The sequence below is a fragment of the Salvelinus namaycush genome, chromosome 13 (genome assembly GCF_016432855.1).
Source record: "Salvelinus namaycush isolate Seneca chromosome 13, SaNama_1.0, whole genome shotgun sequence".
Taxonomy (NCBI): Eukaryota; Metazoa; Chordata; class Actinopteri; order Salmoniformes; family Salmonidae; genus Salvelinus; species Salvelinus namaycush.
The window spans coordinates 35,528,160-35,549,794 of NC_052319.1; the positions used below are offsets into that span (position 1 = coordinate 35,528,160).

Sequence of the window (21,635 nt, forward strand, 5' to 3'; positions counted from 1 at the left end):
AGCAGTGTTTGTATCCTCATAGCATTCACAGGGACCTTTAAACTGACTCCAGATCAGGGGCCAAGATGTGTGAAATCTGACTCCATGTCAGGGAAAGTGCTGTAGAATGAGTTCTGTTCCACTCAGAGACAAAATTTCAACGGCTATAGAAACTAGAGAGTGTTTTCTATCCAATAATAATAATAATATGCATATTGTACGAGCAAGAATTGAGTAGGAAGCCGTTTAAAAATTACACGATTTCCAGAAAAAGTGACAACAGCACCCCCTATCCCAATGAAGTTAAAAGTTAATTTTTTCAGCTTATTTGCCGATCAAAAGATGTATACAGTTTAATAGACAGACTAAGTTAGCAAAACAATACCATATAATCAATAGTTAACACTCCCGATATGGGTAAAGTATATCTACATAAAAATAACATTGTTTTATCAATGTATTACATGTTTTTTTATCAATGGTTTTGACAGTTTTTTTTCTCTCTCATGCCGGTCTCCATCCAAAACCGTCAATGCCATGGTTTTCCAATTACCGTCACAGCCCTATGTGTGTGTGTGTGTGCGCGCGCTGTGGACTGGCATTTGAGGCTGTGTCCTAGGTTGGAAGTACTTGCTGTTAGAATGGGACCTCATTAAAGGCTTACTTTATCATTCCTTCCATCCCAGTAAACGAGTGGAGCGAGGGAGGCCAGAGAAAATGAAGGCCAGATATCTCCATCTGTCTTAGTAGTCGATAAGGAGAGGATAACAACTTAGACAGACAGCTTTGACACACACACAATTGGATTTGTCACGACTTGTTTTTGCTGTACTTTTTTACATTGTAATTATTTGTGTACTTGTTTGACATTTTACTGCATTGTTATGAGCTAGTAACATTGGCATTATGCTGCACCTGCTATAACATCTGCTAAACTGTGTACGCACCAATAAACTTTGATTTGACAAATCACACACGCACAAAACCCCCTTTAATAATCTGTCTACTTCGGCTTCCTCTTTCAAACGACCTTATTGGACTGTTTTGATGACAGCATCCAGCTGTAGCCTACATTCCTACTCCCCCATTCTTGTGTTGTTGGGACATCGGACTCATCTTTCACTGCTGTGTAACTCTGGAAACTCTTGTCCTGTTTATAGTGTATTTGTGTACGTGCGTTAGCGTGTGTTACCAGGCCTATCTTGTGTGCATGCGTGTGTGTTCTGTGTATGAGCTCACCTACTGGCTCGAGCTGTGTGTGACCCTTAAATTCTAAACATAGAATGCTTTGGCTGGGTATTAGGATGATTCTCTCAGATGCTTTAATGTTTCTCCTTCTAAATGAGTTTGTGCAGAGATACTATTGGGCCTACTTTATTAAAAGGATATTCTGCGGTTGGACCAGCATTGTTTGCCGTTGCTGTAACCTGTTGGAGTCAGCGTTGAGAACACACACCCACGCACACACACAGAGACAGACCGGCAGTTCATATGGTCTGTAATTAAGCCCTTGGTCAAGCAGACAGCCAGCCCCCCCAGTCAATTATGTGCTAACAGAGAAACTATAGATGGCCTGAGAAACATAAGCAAGCATGCTGAAGCTATCTTTTAAGCCCTGGGCGGCTGGTTATGACTACGTACCTCAGTGTTTACATCAGCTGTAATAAAGTCATTAAAGCTGTAACTGATACACACAGGCACTAGTTCATTCAAACAAGAAATTGATTGAAATTATACCACTGTCCCCATCACTGCAATAACCTCCCTTTACTCTCTCCCTCTTTTTCTCCCCCTCTCACACTTCCATGTCCCTAAATCTCTCACTCCTTCACTTACTCTCACTCCCTCCCAGGTGCGTTCCCATAGCAACATCTGTAAGATGGCTGCCCGGAACGGCTATGGTTCACAGAACTCCGTGGCCCACCTAGACCCCCTCAAGGGCACTGTCCTGAGGGACAGCATGGGAGGAGAGAGGGGGAAAGACCTGTCCAGGGATGACCTCGTGTTCCTCCTCAGTATAATGGAGGGAGAGCTGCAGGTGAGGACAGGACAGGCCAGTCCTAGTGTATCTGGACCTAGGTTTATAGAAGTGGAGTTAGCCTATTAGCCTGATCCACAGTCATGACCGCTGCGCTCTGTAAGCTCAACAGATCAGGATGGTCATACGAGGCTATAGCTCAGACTTGGCCATGTTCAAAACCACAATATGGTCAAATCCGTATAAGTGAAAATACGAGTCGTACATGGTTTCCACTAGATACAACAGCCACAAAGTCAAAATTGGCTATGGCGTACAAATATTTGCTTTTTGGTCTTAATTGAAGGTTAGGGTTAGGAATAAGGTTAGCAGTGTGGTTAAAGTTAGGTTTAAAATCACATTTTAATAAGAGAAATTGTAGAAATAGGCAAGGTTTATGATTTTGTGGCTGTCGTAACCGTCATACATCACGCATTGACGTCATCACTGGGACATTTGTTCTAAACTGAGTTGAGCCCAGCTGTATGTGAGCTGTAGAGAGAATGATTCCCTCTCTAACAGAGGAGCCTATTGTGACGGTGACTAAAACCATGGGTAAAACACTCCTAGACATGCCTCACAGACCATGACACACACACAGCCTACACCACAGCTGTATAGGACAGATTTATTTTCTCCTTCTGTTGGGAGTCCAATCTCTTCATCCCTTTCATTCTTCATCCCTCCATTTTTATTATATCTATCCATCTCACCAGGCAAGAGATGAGGTGATCACGGTCCTGAAAGCAGAGAAAATGGATCTGGCTCTGCTGGAGGCCCAGTATGGCTTTGTCACCACAGGAGAGGTGCTTCGAGCCCTGCAGAGAGACTCACTCCAGGACCAGGCTTCTGAGGCCCAACAGCAGGATGTCTATGAGAAACCCATGGCTGAGGTAACAGGCTATAAACCCTATTTCTATTAAAGCCATCAGTCAAACTTAGGAGTGTGTATGCTTTGAGGCATGGGTTTGCAGTATAGATAGCAAATGATAAACCAACCAACATATTAACCCATTGCCAGTTTCAAACGACACAATGAGAACCACGGTGTTTTAAGTTTGGCCCAGTCTTCATGTCCATCTCTCGCTCTGAGTTAGCTGGACCGGTTGGTGGAGACGGGGAACCAGAGCTACAGGCGGATGCTCGAGCAGCTGCTGCAGGTGGAGCGTTCCCACAGTTGCGCCCTCTGCAGGCTGGAGGAGCAGGACCAGCAGCACCGCGCCTTCATGCAGCGCAGCGACGACCTCACCTGTCTACTGGAGCAAGACCGTGAGAGGTCAGTGACACTGACCGACCGCTAGCTCGCTAGCACATTTTTAGCAATATTAAGTCAAAACACCTCAAAACAAGACATGGTATCAAGAGCAAGATCAAACGAGCCACTTAGGATTCCCCACATGGCATCTTCTTGTCATTTGTTGCTCGCTATCTGGCCATCCAGAATCACTACACAGCCTTCTGACCCTTTGAAGCACACGCATCGTTTCCTGACGTTGTCGTCAGCTAACCAGTCTATCATTCCTCTACTTGATGTCTTCGAAGAGCTCATTCTAGGCATAGGACAGGCAAGAGGACAGGGGTCGTGTTAATGCAGAATTATGCCTTTTTTACACACAAAAAAATATCTTGCTGCGTTTTGTAAACACAGCTCTAAAACGCTTCTTATTGTAATTTCTGCTCGGCATCTGACTAAGTTTGTGCTTCAGTCGGACTTCTCTACTCACAACTTCATGAACGGGCATTCTACCAGCAGACAGCGCTCTGACTGAGCTGTACACTTTCTGGTAAAATGCAAGATTAACTTCAAGCTAAACATTAGGAAGAATGTAACCTGCTACATTTCCTATGATAAACATTATAAATATGATGACCATGCATAGTTTTCGGGAAAAATAGGTTGTTTTTTCGTTCAGCTTGTTCACTTGTGTGGCTGCTAGCCAAATAGTGTTGCACTTCTATTATCATCTGATGAAAATGAAGCTTTGTCTTCCTGATGTGTTGCACTAATGTATTTTCTGTGAAGGAAAACTATAGTTGCACGCCCCTGATCAATCTATTGAATAAAAAAAACGTTCAATATAAAATATAGGTGAAACTGTCTAAATGCAGATTTGCACTTTGAAAATGCAGAATTCTGAACTATATAAAGTATAAAGGGCATGCTTATCTCTGAGAACATTCTAAAAGAGTGAGATCACACACGCACTTCTAAGCCTCACAATGCTTAAATTTAATCTGCCATGTTTATCTTTGATATTAGACACTCCTTCAATCAGACTGTCTTTTTACTGCATTACTTATCCTCTCGGCTTCTCTCCCTTTCTAAAAATAAACACAGGCTACTCCCTGGAGCTTGACAGAGAGAAGGATGGACATCGGGTCTGTGACTCAAAACATTACAGCAAGAGAAAATGTCTACACCTTGACAAGAGACTACACATGGTTGTTAGTGCTGGAGGGAAAAGTAAATACTGGAAGCAGGAGATGACACTGAGCAGGGAACGTATCTCAAATTTAATCTGCCCTTTATCTCGCTCGCTCTCTTTAATCATCACTCAATCCCATCTCCTGCGTAATTCAGACACTGATCTTAAGTCTCTCTCTCCCTCTCATAATATTCAGTGCCTCAGAGAGGAATGTCTCCCACTCATCTCCTCTTAAATCTCTCTTCCTCATTCTCTCAATTCATCCACTCGGGGGTTCAAAGACATCCACATAATATCGGTCCCCCCTTCCCTCCCTCTTTCTCCATCCTCTGGTAAATGAAAGAGATGAAGGATGATGTAATCTTAGCACGTTATAGCATGATCTAGTGTTGGGCGGGATCCAGTTGTTCATACCGTTTCTGTACCATACCTGGGTATCCTGACCCCCTCCACCGGTAGTTTCTGTACCATACCGGGGTATCCTGCCCCCCCCCCCCACCGGTAGTTTCTGTACCATACCGGGGTATCCTGACCCCCCCCCACCGGTAGTTTCTGTACCATACATGGGTATCCTGCCCCCCCACCGGTAGTTACTGTACCATACCAGGGTATCCTGCCCCCCCCCCCCCACCGGTAGTTACTGTACCATACCAGGGTATCCTGCCCCCCCCCCCCCCACCGGTAGTTACTGTACCATACCAGGGTATCCTGACCGCCACCCCCCTCCACCGGTAGTTACTGTACCATACCAGGGTATCCTGACCGCCACCCCCCTCCACCGGTAGTTACTGTACCATACCAGGGTATCCTGGCCCCCCCCACCGGTAGTTACTGTACCATACCAGGGTATCCTGGCCCCCCCCCACCGGTAGTTACTGTACCATACCAGGGTATCCTGGCCCCCCCCACCGGTAGTTACTGTACCATACCAGGGTATCCTGGCCCCCCCCACCGGTAGTTACTGTACCATACCAGGGTATCCTGGCCCCCCCCACCGGTAGTTACTGTACCATACCAGGGTATCCTGGCCCCCCCCCACCGGTAGTTACTGTACCATACCAGGGTATCCTGGCCCCCCCCCACCGGTAGTTACTGTACCATACCAGGGTATCCTGGCCCCCCCCCACCGGTAGTTACTGTACCATACCAGGGTATCCTGGCCCCCCCCCACCGGTAGTTACTGTACCATACCAGGGTATCCTGGCCCCCCCCCCCACCGGTAGTTACTGTACCATACCAGGGTATCCTGGCCCCCCCCCCCCACCGGTAGTTACTGTACCATACCAGGGTATCCTGACCGCCACCCCCCTCCACCGGTAGTTACTGTACCATACCAGGGTATCCTGACCGCCACCCCCCTCCACCGGTAGTTACTGTACCATACCAGGGTATCCTGCCCCCCCCCCCCACCGGTAGTTACTGTACCATACCAGGGTATCCTGGCCCCCCCCACCGGTAGTTACTGTACCATACCAGGGTATCCTGCCCCCCCCCCCACCGGTAGTTACTGTACCATACCAGGGTATCCTGGCCCCCTCCACCGGTAGTTACTGTACCATACCAGGGTATCCTGACCCCCCCACCGGTAGTTACTGTACCATACCAGGGTATCCTGCCCCCCCCCCCACCGGTAGTTACTGTACCATACCAGGGTATCCTGGCCCCCCTCCCACCGGTAGTTACTGTACCATACCAGGGTATCCTGACCGCCACCCCCCTCCACCGGTAGTTACTGTACCATACCAGGGTATCCTGACCGCCACCCACCGGTAGTTACTGTACCATACCAGGGTATCCTGGCCCCCCTCCACCGGTAGTTACTGTACCATACCAGGGTATCCTGGCCCCCCCCCACCGGTAGTTACTGTACCATACCAGGGTATCCTGGCCCCCCCCCCCCACCGGTAGTTACTGTACCATACCAGGGTATCCTGACCCCCCCCCCACCGGTAGTTACTGTACCATACCAGGGTATCCTGACCCCCCCCCCACCGGTAGTTACTGTACCATACCAGGGTATCCTGACCCCCCCCCCACCGGTAGTTACTGTACCATACCAGGGTATCCTGCCCCCCCCCCCCCACCGGTAGTTACTGTACCATACCAGGGTATCCTGCCCCCCCCCCCCCACCGGTAGTTACTGTACCATACCAGGGTATCCTGCCCCCCCCCCCACCGGTAGTTACTGTACCATACCAGGGTATCCTGCCCCCCCCCCACCGGTAGTTACTGTACCATACCAGGGTATCCTGACCCCCCCACCGGTAGTTACTGTACCATACCAGGGTATCCTGGCCCCCCTCCACCGGTAGTTTCTGTACCATACCAGGGTATCCTGGCCCCCCCCCACCGGTAGTTACTGTACCATACCAGGGTATCCTGGCCCCCCCCCACCGGTAGTTACTGTACCATACCAGGGTATCCTGACCCCCCCACCGGTAGTTTCTGTACCATACCAGGGTATCCTGACCGCCACCCCCCTCCACCGGTAGTTACTGTACCATACCAGGGTATCCTGACCCCCCCTCCCACGCCCACCGGTCGATAGGCTGTTGGTTGACAGATTTCTTTAGTCGCGCAGTCGCAAATAGATTAAAAAATAATTGTGGCGCACAAGACACCCGTGGAGTGAGGAGAAAACAGCCTGTGACTTTTTTGTATAAGAAAAGTGAGGAGAGGGGAAACCAACTTAATTAGGTCTGTAATCAATAGCCTAGCTGTTAAATGTGCCTGGCTTTAGAAATCATCCATATATACACTAACAGTCAAAAGTTTGGACACACCTACTCATTCAAGGGTTTTTCTTTATTTTTACAATTTCTACATTGTAGAATAATAGTGAAGACATCAAAACTATGAAATAACACAGATGGAATCATCTAGTAACCAAAAAAGTGTTAAACAAATCAAAACATTTTATATTTGAGATTCTTCAAAGTAGCCACCCTTTGCCTTGATGACAGCTTTGCATTCTTTCAACCAGCATCATGAGGTAGTCACCTGGAATACATTTATATTATCAGGTGTGCCTTGTTAAAAGTTGATTTGTGGAATTTCTTTCCTTCTTCATCGTCATAAGTAGGATTAGTATAGTAGACTTGTTTTACCACCATCGAGCTGTAGGCCGAAGAGTGCATCCTGTTTAGTCTTAATACCGTAACTTACTTAGGCCTGTATTTCAAAATACAGGCTACTGTATCCATCATTAATTTGTTCATGCCATCACAGCATGAGTCACTCATGCTTTGAAATGCAATAAAGCATTTTAGTTTTAAAATGAAATGATCCTTGAACAATTAGCCTAAACAATAAATAAACTGCAACATGTCAGCAATTGCATTCACGAATAAAACTTTTTTGTTTGTTAGAACACCCACTTTAGTGTTGTTTCCATTGTTCCAAACAGTCAGAATTTTCTTTTATATTATGTAGTGCTTCCTCTTAAAACCATCCTCCTTTTTCTGGATCAAAGGTCTTCCAACACAGACTTCCCCTTTCCCTCCTGAGCAACCAGTTTTTTTTCACGTCTTCCGTATCTATTATGCTGTCACATATTATGGTGTTGGAGTTTGTTTATAACCAATTTATTGATGTGATTATGATATGCTATCGGTCAGGCCCTATTGGTCACGGGCATGTGATGCATACATGTGTCACGTAAAGAGAGCAAGCGCTGAGGGAATATTTTTCCTAAACAAATAAGGGATTTCGGTAAGTTAACTTTTCAGTCAGAGAAAAAAAACACAAGAAAGTAGAAATGGCTGTAATCATGTTGCAGCTTCAGCACCACAGACTGTGCCACAAACACTGCTGCTGTGCTGTGGTCCCTGGTTGCTGCAGCAGGGAGGAGAGACAACATGTGCCAGTCACACAGGCACCCGCTGTCATTTTTTAATACAAATGTTTTATTTATTTTTTTACACTGCGCGGCAAGTCCAAGCCCGGCCCAAATCAATTCCCGCCGGGCTACCTCGAGTAAATTGTGTCTTCAATATTTCAAACAGTGTGCTTAAAGTATCAGACAAGCTCAGTGCATATAGTTGATTTTATTGAAACACTTAGGGTGTGTTTAAATATTGAAAAATACACATTTAAAAATGTCAACCAATCGATTGGTGGAAAGGACAGGGGTGGGGGGCATAGCACAGTAATACCTGAAGCCCACACAAGCGCCGATATTTCACTTTATTTTATAAATAAAAACTATTTAGGCAACAGGGATATTGATCCAGGAGGGGATTGAATGTCTCTATTCTGGGTACCAGTCTTTTTGGCTAACATTACATTCCTTGCCACTCCATTTCATTGCCAAAGCGACTGGTCTTTTGGCAATCTCAGGATTTATGGAGGAATTGCTCATTGGTTGTTGGAAAAAACATCAACATAAAGTCAAAAATAATCCTTTAGCTAGGATAGTATTTTGATGCTTAGAAACAAAGCAAAGAGGTTTTGTGGTTGGAATTGCAGTATGTATTTAGTTTGAGAATTAAGACATGAGCTAGCTGGTTTCATCTGGACAAACAAAACAATGGCTTAGCAACCGGATACCAGCATGTTCTGTGGAGAGAAAAAAAAAGTGATATAGTTCCAATATTTGGAAAATCGTTGTGATTGGAGGATAGCTGTGAGGGTTATCGAATCAGGATCAACTGTTAGTTAAAGAGACTGGTACTCAGGCTAGAATGTCTCTGTTGTAACCAAGAAGCTTGAACTTAAACTTGACATCTAGCCACTTAGCTAACAAGTTTGCTAACCAAATGCTGGAGCTTTAAACTGGATAGAATTTATTTGGCACATCTTAAATGTCTTATAGTTATACTTCAAATTGACAACATTTTAGGGACATGAAATCTTATCCAAATCTGTTCATATACACCCCCAGAAAGAATAGGACTACTTTTTTACATTTGAGAAGCAAGCACTTAGATATGGTCATTTTCACACTTTCGTGACTGTTTGGGAATGATGTAGAGTATGGCAAGTGAAAATTCTATATCAATATAGAGTGGGAAAGCGGCCGTGGGTTTGGACAGTTGATATGCCCTGCAGTAAATGAAATGTGTCAGTCTTGTCCAGCACCAGACTCTACACAGACAGGTACGCCATAGCCAATCATAGCTTCAGTAGGACTATATGCAAATAAGCCATTTGGCACACGGGCCTGCCATCATTCACTCTGAACTGGACTGTGTGTTACAGGCAGTAGGGCCTGCCATCATTCACTCTGAACTGGACTGTGTGTTACAGGCAGTAGGGCCTGCCATCATTCACTCTGAACTGGACTGTGTGTTTACAGACAGTAGCAAAAGCGTGACTTTAGATCATTAGAACACATTTGCCAAAATACACTTGAATGGATTTCATTGGGTTGACAGGTCTTCAGTGTTAACCGTTTACACGTTGTTGACGACACACACAGATGTTCAGCGCACACACACACGTGCATTCTACAGGACTCACTCACACCCCAAACGTCCCCAACTCTTTCATGATCTCAAACGCCCGTCCCCATATTTAGTTTTCAGATGATCTTATCAAACGTCTCTGAAGGTAAGGGAGTCTTATGGCATCATCACCTAACAACCGATGGGCACTCCACGTCCCCAAGGCAGAGGGAAAGATGAGTGAGAAAGGATTTCCCCCTCTTAAATCCGTGCTGTGTTAGACACCAAAGAAAATGTTTTGCTTGCTCGTCCCGAGAGACTGGACACTGTAAAATTGGCCGAGTTGCCATGGAAACAGCCAGCTGTTCATTCTGTCTAACATGGTTATGCATCCATCAGCCCAGCCAGTAATGTGTAAGGGATGTGGGGATCTCTCACTGCAAACTCACTGTCAGTACGGTCTAAACTGCTTGGTTCATTCAGATTTCTACTAGTATGGTCTAAGATATTGGTTAATGACTTGATACAGGCAAAAACATGTGCATCCATAGTCTGAACTGCTGGGCTCATTCAGTTGCCTTGCGTAGAGGACTCTGAGGACAGGCTCTGGACTGTACCAAGCTCAAAATACACAGCCCCAAACCACGCAATAGTTGTGTCACAAACACAGAGCAGTTCTAAATCCCAACTGAACACCCTGTGGAGAAGTCTGGCATCAAATGACTCGATGGAGAGTTGGATCTAATTAGAAAGAGAGCAGATTAAAGGCATTTAGGACTACAGGGAGCCCTTGACAGGCGCAACACTGATGGAGTAAAACCCCAGATACACACCCACACACTGCTGACTAAGGACTACTACCACTGACAGGGACATAAGACACGTACATATAGATAATTGCAAACAGCCTCTGCATTGTCACAAACATCTATCGGTTTCATAAAAGTCACGTGTTGTTTAAAAACCATTCTGTCCAATCGCCTGAGTTCTAGTATTATGTTGAGTAGAGAGCAGAACATGCAGATACGGCAGTGTAGCAGTGTACGATAACTAGTGAACAGCAGTTCACTGTGCATATCTGTTCAGCCTTCTAAATGACCCTGGAAAGGGATCGAGTGCTGGCCAACTGGTGGACTCATCAACCGTGGTTGAAAAAAATTCTCTAAATGTCTAGAAATTATACCTCTCAAACAGTGGAAAGAAGGCGAGAGATCTACAAAGAATTCGAAAACAAATCCAATTTTGATAGACTCCCATATCTACTGGGTGAAATACCACAGTGTGCCATCGCAGCAGCAAGATTTGTGACCTGTAGCCACAAGAAAAGGGCAACCAGTGAAGAACAAACACCATTGTAAATACAACCTATATTTATGTTTATTTATTTTCCCTTTTGTACTTTATTTGCACATCATTACAACACTGTATATAGACATAATGACATTTCAAATGTCTTTATTCTTTTGGAACTTCTGTGAGTAATGTTGACTGTTAAACAATAGAAATTATTTCACTTTTGTTTATTATTTACTTCACTAGCTTTGGCAATGTTAACATATGCTTCCCATGCCAATAAAGCCCTTGAATTGAGAGAATGTGAGAGACCGAGAGAGACCGAGAGAGAGAGACCCCGAGAGAGAGAGACCGAGAGAGAGAGAGAGAGAGACCGAGAGAGAGAGAGAGAGACCGAGAGAGAGAGAGACCGAGAGACAAAAGAGAGACCGAGAGAGAGAGAGAGAGAGACCGAGAGAGAGAGAGAGAGACCGAGAGAGAGAGAGACCGAGAGACAAAAGAGAGACCGACAGAAAGAGACCGACAGAAAGAGACAGAGAGACAAAAGAGACAGAGAGAGAGACAAAGAAGAGGGAGAGAGAGACGTAGAAAGAGAGCGAGACAGAAAGAGAGACCGACAGAAAGAGACACAGAGAGACAAAAGAGACCGAGAGACAAAGGAGACAGAGAAGAGGGAGAGACAGAAAGACAGACAAAAGAGAGACCGACAGAAAGAGACAGAGAGTGACCGAGAGACAAAAGAGACAGAGAGACAGAGACCGAGAGAGAGACAAAGAGGGAGAGACAGAGAAGAGGAAGAGAGAGAAAGAGAGCGAGACAGAAAGAGACACAGAGAGACACAGAGACAAAAGAGAGACAAAAGACAGACCGATAAACAAAAGAGAGAGACAAAAGCGAGACCGAGAGACTGACAGAGAGAGAGACAGCGAGAACGCGCAAGAGAGACAGCGCTCTTCTCATAACAGGCCTATTACGAGGAAGCCATGTTTGAGGGCTTTCCTGGAAATGCCTTTGAGGGCTCCAATCATCCGTGTAATTGTGGACAGGCAATGACGCAGCCAGACCCTCCTTGAAGGGAAACAGGACCCCATTAAACCCTGTGCTTAGAGTTAGTGGTCCTCTGAATACTTTCAAAAAAACTTCCTTCCTTCCTTCTTCCTCCCTTCCTAGGATTTATGTGTCACGATCGGCAAGGCTTCAATTACATAGCTTTCACCTATCCAGTGATGTCAGGGCGTATAGGCTACTTATCGGATACTTCAAGGAAGGAACAACGTCTTCCTGAAGTATTTACAGGACTGTGGATTGAATGAGGAGCACTGTCTGATCCGCACCAAATTCCTTCCGTTTCCAAATAATTGATTATGCAGTACTCTTTAGGTAGGAACAAGAGTGTTTCCCTGACCATGGGGCCTGACCAGGTAAAATGCCTAGGCTAATGGTCCAGACAAAGTTTTACAGCAACGGGTTATAGAAATAAATGTAAAAAGCTCTGGCTCTAGCTAACACACTTAGGAAGCAACAGTAGTAACACAACATCCAGTAGTTCCTGCCGTCAGACTAAACTACGACCTGAAAGAATCATGGCTATTACAGCATTGTAGCATACTGGAATTGGAGCCACATGCTGCTAATCAGATTGGTCCAAGTTTAAGGGATGTCACATGAGCGACTTCCTCGTGTGTGTGTGTGTGTGTGTGTGTGTGTGTGTGTGTGTGTGTGTGTGTGTGTGTGGGGGGGGGGGGGGGGGGGGGGGGGGGGGGGGGGTAATTGGCCAGAGTTTTAGTCCTATGTTGACTAATTCACAAACATACCAACAGTCCCTTCTATAAATAGTGACATTTCCAGAGAACTGGGGGCCTTCAGGCGGTTTTGGAAATGCTTGTGTGATGACGGCATGTCACAGGGGACATATTTCACCCTTAATTGGGACTGGAGGCCCCCCCTGCAAAAACAAAAGGGAAAAACATCAATTTCCTCTTCAGAGTAGATTGAGCAGTGTTTAGCCACAATGCTGTGTTCCTCTAGAGCAGCAGTTCCCATGAGAAACAGAGGCCGCTCCAAATGCATCTTTCTGTGGGTGAATAAGGGGGGGATATTGTGTGTGCGTCAGTATATGTGTTTGAGTACGTGTCTCAGTATACAACAGAGTGTACAAAATACCTGCTCTATCCATGACATGGACCGACCAGGTGAATCCAGGTGAAAGCTATGATCCTTTATTGTTAAATCCACTTGGAATCAGTGTACATGAAGAGAAGACAAAGACAAAAAAAAAAAGACTTAAGTGCGTTTGAAAGGGGTATGGTAATAGGTGCCAGGCGCACCAGTTGGATTGGGTCAAGAACTGCAACGCTGCTGGGTATTACATGCTCAACAGTTTCCCATGTGTATCAAGAACGGTCCACCACCCAAAGGACATCCTGCCAACTGTGAAAATGATTGGAGTCAACACGGGCCAGTATCCTTGTGGAATGCTTTTGACATAGAGTCCATGCCCTGACAAATTGAGACTGTTCTGGGGGCAAAAGGGGGGTGGGGTGCAACTCAATATTAGGAAGGTGTTCCTAATGTTTTGTACACTCAGTGTATGTAACCAGTATGTGTTTTTGAGAACATGTAACCAGTATGTGTTTTTGAGAAAACATACAGTACCAGTCAAAAGTTTGGACCTACTCATTCCAGGGTTTTCTTTATTTTTACTATTTTATACATTGAAATAACTATGAAATAACACATATGGAATCATGTAGTAACCAAAAAAATAGTTAAATCAAAATATATTTTATGAAATTCTTCAAAGTAGGCACCCTTTGCCTTCATGACAGCTTTGCAGACTTGGCATTCTCTCAACCAGCTTCATAAGGTAGTCACCTGGAATGCATTTCAATTAACAGGTGTGCCTTCTTAAAAGTTAATTTGCATTTGTTAAAAGATCATTTTGCATTTGAGCCAATCAGTTGTGTTGTGACAAGGTAGGGATGGTATACAGAAGATAGCCCTATTCGGTAAAAGACCAAGTCCATATTATGGCAAGAACAGCTCAATTAAGCAAAGAGAAACGACAGTCCATCATTACTTTAAGACATGAAGGTCAGTCAATCCGGAACATTAAGAACTTTGAAAGTTTCTTCAAGTGCAGTTGCAAAAACCATCAAGTGCTATGATGAAACTGGCTCTCATGAGGACCGACACAGGAAAGGAAGACCCAGAGTTACCTCTGCTGCAGAGGATAAGTTCATTAGAGTTACCAGTCTCACAAATTGCAGCCCAAATAAATGCTTCAGAGTTCAAGTAACAACATCAACTGTTTAGAGGAGACTGCGTGAAAATCAGGCCTTCATGGTCAAATTACTGGAAAGAAACCACTACTAAAGGACACCAATAAGAAGAGACTTGCTTGGGCCAAAAAACACGAGCAACGGACATTAGAGAGGTGGAAACCTGTCCTTTGGTCTGGCTAGTCCAAATGTGAGATTTATGGTTCCAAACGCCGTGTCTTTGTGAGACACAGAGTAGGTGAACGGATGATCTCCGCATGTGTGGTTCCCACTGTGAAGCATGGAGGAGGTGGTGTGACGGTGACACTGTCTATGATTTATTTAGAATTCAAGGCACACTTAACCAGCATGGCTACCACAGCATTCTGCAGCGATACGCCATCCCACCTGTTTTGTGCTTAGTGGGACTATCATTTGTTTTCAACAGGACAAAGACCCAACACCCCTCCAGGCTGCGTAAGGGCTATTTGACCAAGAAGGAGAGTGATGCAGTGCTGCATCAGATGACCTGGCCTCCAGAATCACCCGACCTCAACCCAGTTGAGATGGTTTGGGATGAGTTGGACTGCAGAGTGAAGGAAAAGCAGCCAACAAGTGCTCAGCATATGTGGGAACTTCTTCAAGACTGTTGGAAAAGCATTCCAGGTGAAGCTGGTTGAGAGAATTCCAAGAGTGTGCAAAGCTGTCATCAAGGCAAAGGGTGGCTACTTTAAAGAATCTCAAATATATTTTGATTTGTTTAACACTTTTTTGGTTACTACATGATTCTATATGTGTTATTTCTTTGTTTTGATGTCTTCACTATTATTTCACAATGTCGAAAATTGTAAAAATAAAGAAAAACCCTTGAATGAGTAGGTGTCCAAACTTTTGACTGGTTCTCTGTGTGTATTTTTTGCACACGTGTGTGTGTTGTTCCTCAGCCAGGGTTCCTGAGGAGAAAGCATTTCTGTACACCTATAGAACACCTTATATGGATTAGAGCTGCCATAGGCCTCACAATGCATCTGTCCCATATATTAGAAAGAGAGGGTGATGGAGAGGAAAGAGACCATACCTCTATACACACACACATGTGGATGTGATTGCAGACCTACGATGATGTCATCCCTCAGTCAGGTTATCAGGCTCGGCGGCTAGCACAAACGTATAGCTCCAAAACACACACACACAGCACTGTCCTTACTGTACTCTACACTAAATGTGAGCGTTGCCAAGTAACTTGTTAGAACTGAGATGGAGTGTGAGGTCCCTGTTCTATCATTGATTCTCTCTCGGAGTACACTCTCTTCCTCTGTCCTTCCCTTCAGCCTGTGGCATGGCTGCAACATGACCTCATCTGGAATGGGCTGATATCCAACACACACACAAATATATATGTTTGAACACAGAGATAAAAAAGTAACAAACATGACAAACACACATCTTTCAAAATGCGTTCACACACTAGAGGCTGTCAGAGCCCCTTATAAGGTCTTGTTGATGATGTAATGTGCTGTAGGGCTGTGCTGTCTGGCTGGGAGTGTGTTGAGAACACGTCTCATAATGTTAGTTTTCTGCCTGGAATGCCCACATTGCGAGGAACGCCGGGAAGGAGAGGTGGGTGAGCGGAGGGAATAGGAATTGATCCGAGACTTTACAGATAAGGTAGGAACAAACCCAGATGAACTAAGGAAAATGCTCCCTTTAGTGTGTATGAGTGGGTGAAATGGTTTAGCCTACTTTTAGGTTCCGCAAATAACTCCTAAAATTGCAAGTAATTATTTAGCTATCCAGTGATGGATTTAAATCTGCTCTTATTAGCCTACACATAGCCTGGATGTACGATACAAAATAATGATCAAATGCTAAATTAGGCTTAAAGTATTTGTCAAACACTCAAATTAAATTGCACCCATACGTTTGGCTTATCAGACAAGTCTAGAAAACAAATACATCCATTCTATAGAAAAGGTAGCCTATAACAGTAATACAGCTGCTAAATCATGATCAAATATTCCTCTTCATTGAAATTACTAGAAATGATAGGCTACATTAGCCTACATATTCACACACAGACACACAAAATGTTGAGTATGGTTACTATCACTAATCACATTTACCGGTAGAGCGATGAGCTAATCCCAAACTCTGTTCACATTTCCCACAACGCTCCCAGCATGGATTTTACAGCATTCCGAACCATGTTGGTGATAAATCAGTTGGGAATTTTCAGTGAGAAGATGTGCCAAGTTGAAACGTATTAAGTTAAATAGCACTAATAGAACACAGCATTCAGTTTTTCCATGAAGGAATCCTGTAAAAGTTCAAAATGAAGGGTAAACTTTGTGACCAGTTTGTCTAGCTACTGTAGAATAGGCTGGGTTTTGGGCCTGTCTGTGTGTGTCTGTGTGTGTGTCTGTGTGTGTGTGTGTGTGTGTGTGTGAAAATCCCCATTGAGTACCGACAGTTATCAAGCTCATTAGCATTTCTGTACTGTCGTAAAACTTATGACATGCCAAGAAATTGCTCATAAAAACAACCAAATATTTAGAGAAAATAAACTACTAAATTGCATTGCAAATGTATCAAACATAATACATCAATGCAAGACCTTACACAACACGTCAGAACCCCTCAATGATGTAACTATGCACGCTAGCCCTATAGAAACCCTATAGGCATCCGTATCCAGGCTATAAATGGGAACATTTTTACAACACAAAAAATGTATATGAAATTAATGTTTAAAAAAAATTCACCTTACATCAGCTTTGTGCATGCTAATGTTAGTGTGTGTGTTTGTGCATGTATGTGTAAAGTGCGTGTATTTGTGTGTAACATTTTTATGCCGGTGTGTATGCTGAAATCTGGAGGACTTTGTAAATGTAGCCAGTCTCTAATTGCCTGTGGAACAAGGGGGAATTCCTATCAGAGTAGGTACACGGGCAGGACAAGATGCAGTAGAGAGGGTACTAAGGGGTAGAGGAACCCCTTAATTAACCAACTGCTCTCTGACAAAGCACCATCTGTGATGCCAGTCAAAACATCCTCGCAAACACCAGCGGGACAGGGCCGTGGAGACCGGAGGAAAATGAGATGGATAACACGCAGTTGTCCATCTAGGAACAGAGTTTGTTCCTAGAGAGCACGGAGGGCCAGGGAACAGGGAGGAAATGATGTCTCCGTCAAGGACATGGTACATTTCCTGTCTGAATGTTAGCTCACCAGCTCAGCAGTGTACTGTAGTAGACAGAGGGAAAAGAGTGTGGGAGAACTTCCACATTGGAAAACATTGCATTCAGATGAGAGACAAATGCAGGCAGCCATCGCATGTCTTAATTGAATGTAAAGGCTCGTAAACCTTGAACAGAAGTCTAGTTGTAGACTTTTAAATATGTTAGCCTACATCACTAAGTTAAACCACACCGTTCAATATAAACTACATTTTGTTTGTCTCCCTCTTCTACAGGCTGAAGCTGCTGCTCATCCAGGAGAAAGCCTACAGGGAAAGAAAGGAGGAAAAGAGCGAGAAAGAGGTCTCTGCTTTAAAGGAAGAGCTGACTAAGCTCAAGTCTTTTGCATTGTTGGTCATTGACGAGCAGCAACGCCTTTCAGATCAGCTTTCACAGCAGAGAAAACGTGTCCAGGAACTGACGGACATTGACGACCACGCCCAACAGGAGCTAAACTCCACCCATTCCAGGGCAAAGGAGCAGGAGCTTAAAGTAATTCGCTTGGAAGCAGAGTTACGCGAACAAGCTTCCCACTTCCACCTCAACCAGGAAGCCATGATGGCCAAACTGGCCAATGAGGATGCACAGAACCGACAGCTGCGTCAGCGGTTGGCCGCCCTCAGCCGACAGCTGGATGAGCTGGAGGGGACCAGGAGCGCCCTCAAGAGGGCAGAGGAGGAACTGCAGGAGCTGAGGGACAGGCTAAGCCATAGGGGAGAAGGGTGCGCAACAACCCCTGGCTTGCTCTCAGAAGTGGAACAGCTGAGGAGGAGAGTGGTGGAGATGGAAGGAAACGACGAGGAGCTGATCCGCATGGGAGACCAATGCCGGGACCTAGACCGCAAACTGGGGAGGGAGTCCAGTCAGAGCCGAAGCCTGAAGGCCGAGGTGGACAAGCTGAATGATCGGATCAGTGACCTGGACAGACTGGAGGAGGCTCTGGGAAAAAGCAGGCAGGAGTGCAGTGCTCTGAAGGGAAGCCTGGAGAAGGAGAGGGCCAGCACCAAGCAGCTGTCTGGAGAGCTGTATACCCTCAAGGTGCGGGTGAGGGAACTGGAAGTCATCGAGGGCCAGCTGGAAAGATCAGAGGGGGCGTTGAGACTGGACTTTGCCAAGTTGAGAACACTCACAGTGGTGCTGGTTGAAGAGAGGAAGAACATGGGCGAGAGAGTCAGGCAAACAGAAGAGAAACTCCAGGAGAAGAAGGATGGGAAACTGCAGGCTGAGCGTGACAGCGTGTCGACAGCCACAGAGAAACTCATTGAGGAGAGCCGCAAGGCACTGAGGTCTAAAGCAGAGCTCGAGGAGAGGATTCAGAGAGTGGCGAAAGACCGGGACGAGCTGCGGGTGAGGCTGAGGGCAGAGGAGGAAAGGAGCGGGGATCTGCAGAGCAAAGTTAGCACCATGAAAAAGAGGATTCAGGTCCTGGAGGTCAAAGGGGGGGAGTTCTGTCGAGAAGTCAAGATCCCCCTGCTGGACAACACTAACCACTGCTACCAACAAGAAGAGAATAAAGTCAAAGAACTCACCCAGGAGGTAGACAGACTGAGCAGGAGACTCATGCAGAATGGAGTGGTGGAGGGTGAGCTGATGAAGGCCGAGGAGGACTTTGATTCCCTGGAGATGAGGTGGTTCAAGGAGCAGGAGAGAGCCAGGGCCCTGGCAGTGGAGCTGGAGGAGTCCAGGAAGGAGGTCTCTAAGTACCAGCTGGCAGAGAAGAAGGAGAAAAACCAGGAGCACCTCCTCCTCAGGCGACTTCAGGAGGAGCAGGTCAAGTCTGTCCTCCTCAAAAGGGAGGTGGAGGCTCTCAAGGAGAAGGTCCAGTGGCTGATGGGGACGGAGGAGTCCATCTGTCAAGTGCAAATGGACAGCTCTACCCTGCAGAAGAGGCTGACCCAGCAAGAGGTCAGGAACAGGGAGCTGGCCAGAGAGATGGAGGGACTGACCCATGAGCTGGACAGGTACCGGCGAGTCAGCAAGAGCCTCCGGCCCGGCATCGCTGGTCGACGCTTCTCAGACCTCCACCTGTGCACCAAGGAGGTGCAGACGGAGCCTGCAGACACCCTGCCACCTGACTACAGGAGCCTGACTCCGCTGGAGCTCAGCGGTAAACTGTATGAGGAGATCGATGGAGAAGACCCAAATCAAAACGAGGATCTTGGCCTTAAGTGCAACTCGCCTCAGCTAACAAGCATTGAAAGCTTGAACCACCAAAACAGTAATGTGAGGCCATTCAGCAAACTTTCACCCAACGGCAAGGACAATCCCCATACCATTAACAGCAAATTGTTAAAGGGTAACTTTGTCCAGAAAGGAGATGTGACGCTTGCACACACCCCAGGGCAGCCCTTACACATCAAGGTAATGCCGGACCATGGGCACAACACGGCCACACTGGAGATCAGCAGCCCCACCGCCGACAATGCCACATCCTATACCAGCACCGCAGTTATCCCCACCAGCGGAGTCCCACCAAAACAGAGAATCACCATCATCCCAAACGCTGCCATCTCCCCAGTGGCCAGAACAAAGAGCTCCCTGCCCCCAGAGGGGTTTGGCAGCCCTGAAAGAGCCCTCTCCCCTCTAACTATGACCCCCATCACTGTAAACTCCCCAGACTCCTCCAGGTCAGTGTCACCTGACTACACCGTCTCTCCCATCCAGATGGTAACAGTCAGTACTGGATCGCTTGAATCCAGTGAGGTCATAGGTCAAGCAATGTTTCGTGTGAGCCCGGAGAGGCGGAACGGTTGGCAGATCCAGAGGTCTAACAGCACTGGTCCCAGTGTCATCACCACAGAGGACAACAAGATCCACATCCATCTTGGGAGCCCCTACATCCAGTCTATTAATGGTATAACTCAGAGCCAGTCTGGGGGACCGTACCACACCCCCGGACAGGAACCAAGGACGCCAGTACTGACCAATGGCTGCCACATCAAAGGCGGCAGCAAGATCACCAGTAGCATCACCATAACCCCTGCCAACACCCCTGTCGCACGACCCTCATACATTACAGTAAGTTGCCCTTATGATTGAAACGCCCACCTCCATCCAGCCTCTAGTGACCTAGCTTCTCTTACCCAACCCCCGAGTCCCTTTCACCAGAAAAGCAACAGAGAATCAGCCCTAACCAGCCTGTCGGAACAGCCACATCATCATCATAATAAGTGTACTATTACATAACTGTGTGCATGTGAAAGCACTTATCTAATCCTGTTTGGACTCACACCTGCACTGAATGTAAATGGTCACCTTAATCTATTCAAGACTACTACTTACAAATATATCCTCCCACATTTCTGATATGTGCATTTAATAATTCACTATACCTTGTTACATTTAACCATTAAAAACAGTTTGGTTTCTTTTGTTGTTTCCCCTGTTGTCCATTTACTAAAGACCATTTCCTAATTAATATTTTGACTATAAGTCTAAAATAGCATGTATTTTATATTTATATTACTTAGGCTAACCACGTTTGTTAATTAGGCTATATATTTTTCTGACGAGTCTCATTCACTGTGAAATACTTAAACAATGACCATGTTACCATGTGCACCAATATTCCACTATTATTCGGGATACTTGACTTGACGCATATAAAACATCATATCCCGGGGCCTCCCGAGTGGCGCAGCAGTTACAGCACTGCATCGAAGTGCTAGAGGCATCACTACAGACCCGGATTCAATCCTGGGCTGTATCACAACCGGCCGTGATCGGGAGTCCCATAGAGTTCACCTCCCGAGCCCTTTGGGGAGTTGCATCGATGAGACAAGATTGAAATTGGGGAGAAAAAGGGTTATGAGAAACCCGCGGGATAAATTTGCGAGTTCCACGCACCAGCTAAGCTTCTGGGAGAGTGCAATGGTTCCCTTTTGATTAGTTATTAAACCCGGATAAGATGCCTGGGATATGCGGATCTTAGACGGGATACTGTGGCATGTAAACATCTTATCCCATTTACTGCGGTCTGCGCAGGCTCAGTTTTGCATATCATGGATGATTGACAATCAGATCACTTCAAAAACTAGGCT

The 21,635-nt window shown here is 45.8% G+C and overlaps 3 protein-coding genes across 3 annotated transcripts in view; 2 read left to right on the forward strand and 1 right to left on the reverse strand.

Moving 5' to 3' along the window:
• The window catches only part of cmss1 (cms1 ribosomal small subunit homolog), a 79,837-nt gene that overhangs the window by 31,414 nt on the left and 26,788 nt on the right, over positions 1-21,635 (reverse strand). The window lies entirely within an intron of this gene.
• Positions 1,572-3,297, forward strand: LOC120058166 (filamin A-interacting protein 1-like). Its single transcript, XM_039006631.1, has 4 exons — positions 1,572-1,616; positions 1,832-2,017; positions 2,713-2,889; positions 3,094-3,297. Exons 1-4 carry the CDS (start codon positions 1,572-1,574, stop codon positions 3,295-3,297), a joined length of 612 nt encoding a protein of 203 aa, XP_038862559.1.
• On the forward strand, positions 17,539-20,966 carry LOC120057720 (filamin A-interacting protein 1-like). The gene is made up of 2 exons (XM_039006202.1): positions 17,539-17,558; positions 17,832-20,966. Exons 1-2 carry the CDS (start codon positions 17,539-17,541, stop codon positions 20,632-20,634), a joined length of 2,823 nt encoding a protein of 940 aa, XP_038862130.1. The 3' UTR covers positions 20,635-20,966.

Excerpts from the sequence above, each read along its gene's own strand:
- LOC120058166 (XM_039006631.1), top strand. The coding sequence starts at position 1,572 with ATGCTGAAGCTATCTTTTAAGCCCTGGGCGGCTGGTTATGACTAC. Across the intron at positions 1,617-1,831 it reads GGGCGGCTGGTTATGACTAC|GTGCGTTCCCATAGCAACAT; the intron begins GTACCTCAGTGT and ends ACTCCCTCCCAG. Across the intron at positions 2,890-3,093 it reads ATGAGAAACCCATGGCTGAG|CTGGACCGGTTGGTGGAGAC; the intron begins GTAACAGGCTAT and ends GCTCTGAGTTAG.
- LOC120057720 (XM_039006202.1), top strand. The coding sequence starts at position 17,539 with ATGTCTCCGTCAAGGACATG. Across the intron at positions 17,559-17,831 it reads ATGTCTCCGTCAAGGACATG|GCTGAAGCTGCTGCTCATCC; the intron begins GTACATTTCCTG and ends CCTCTTCTACAG.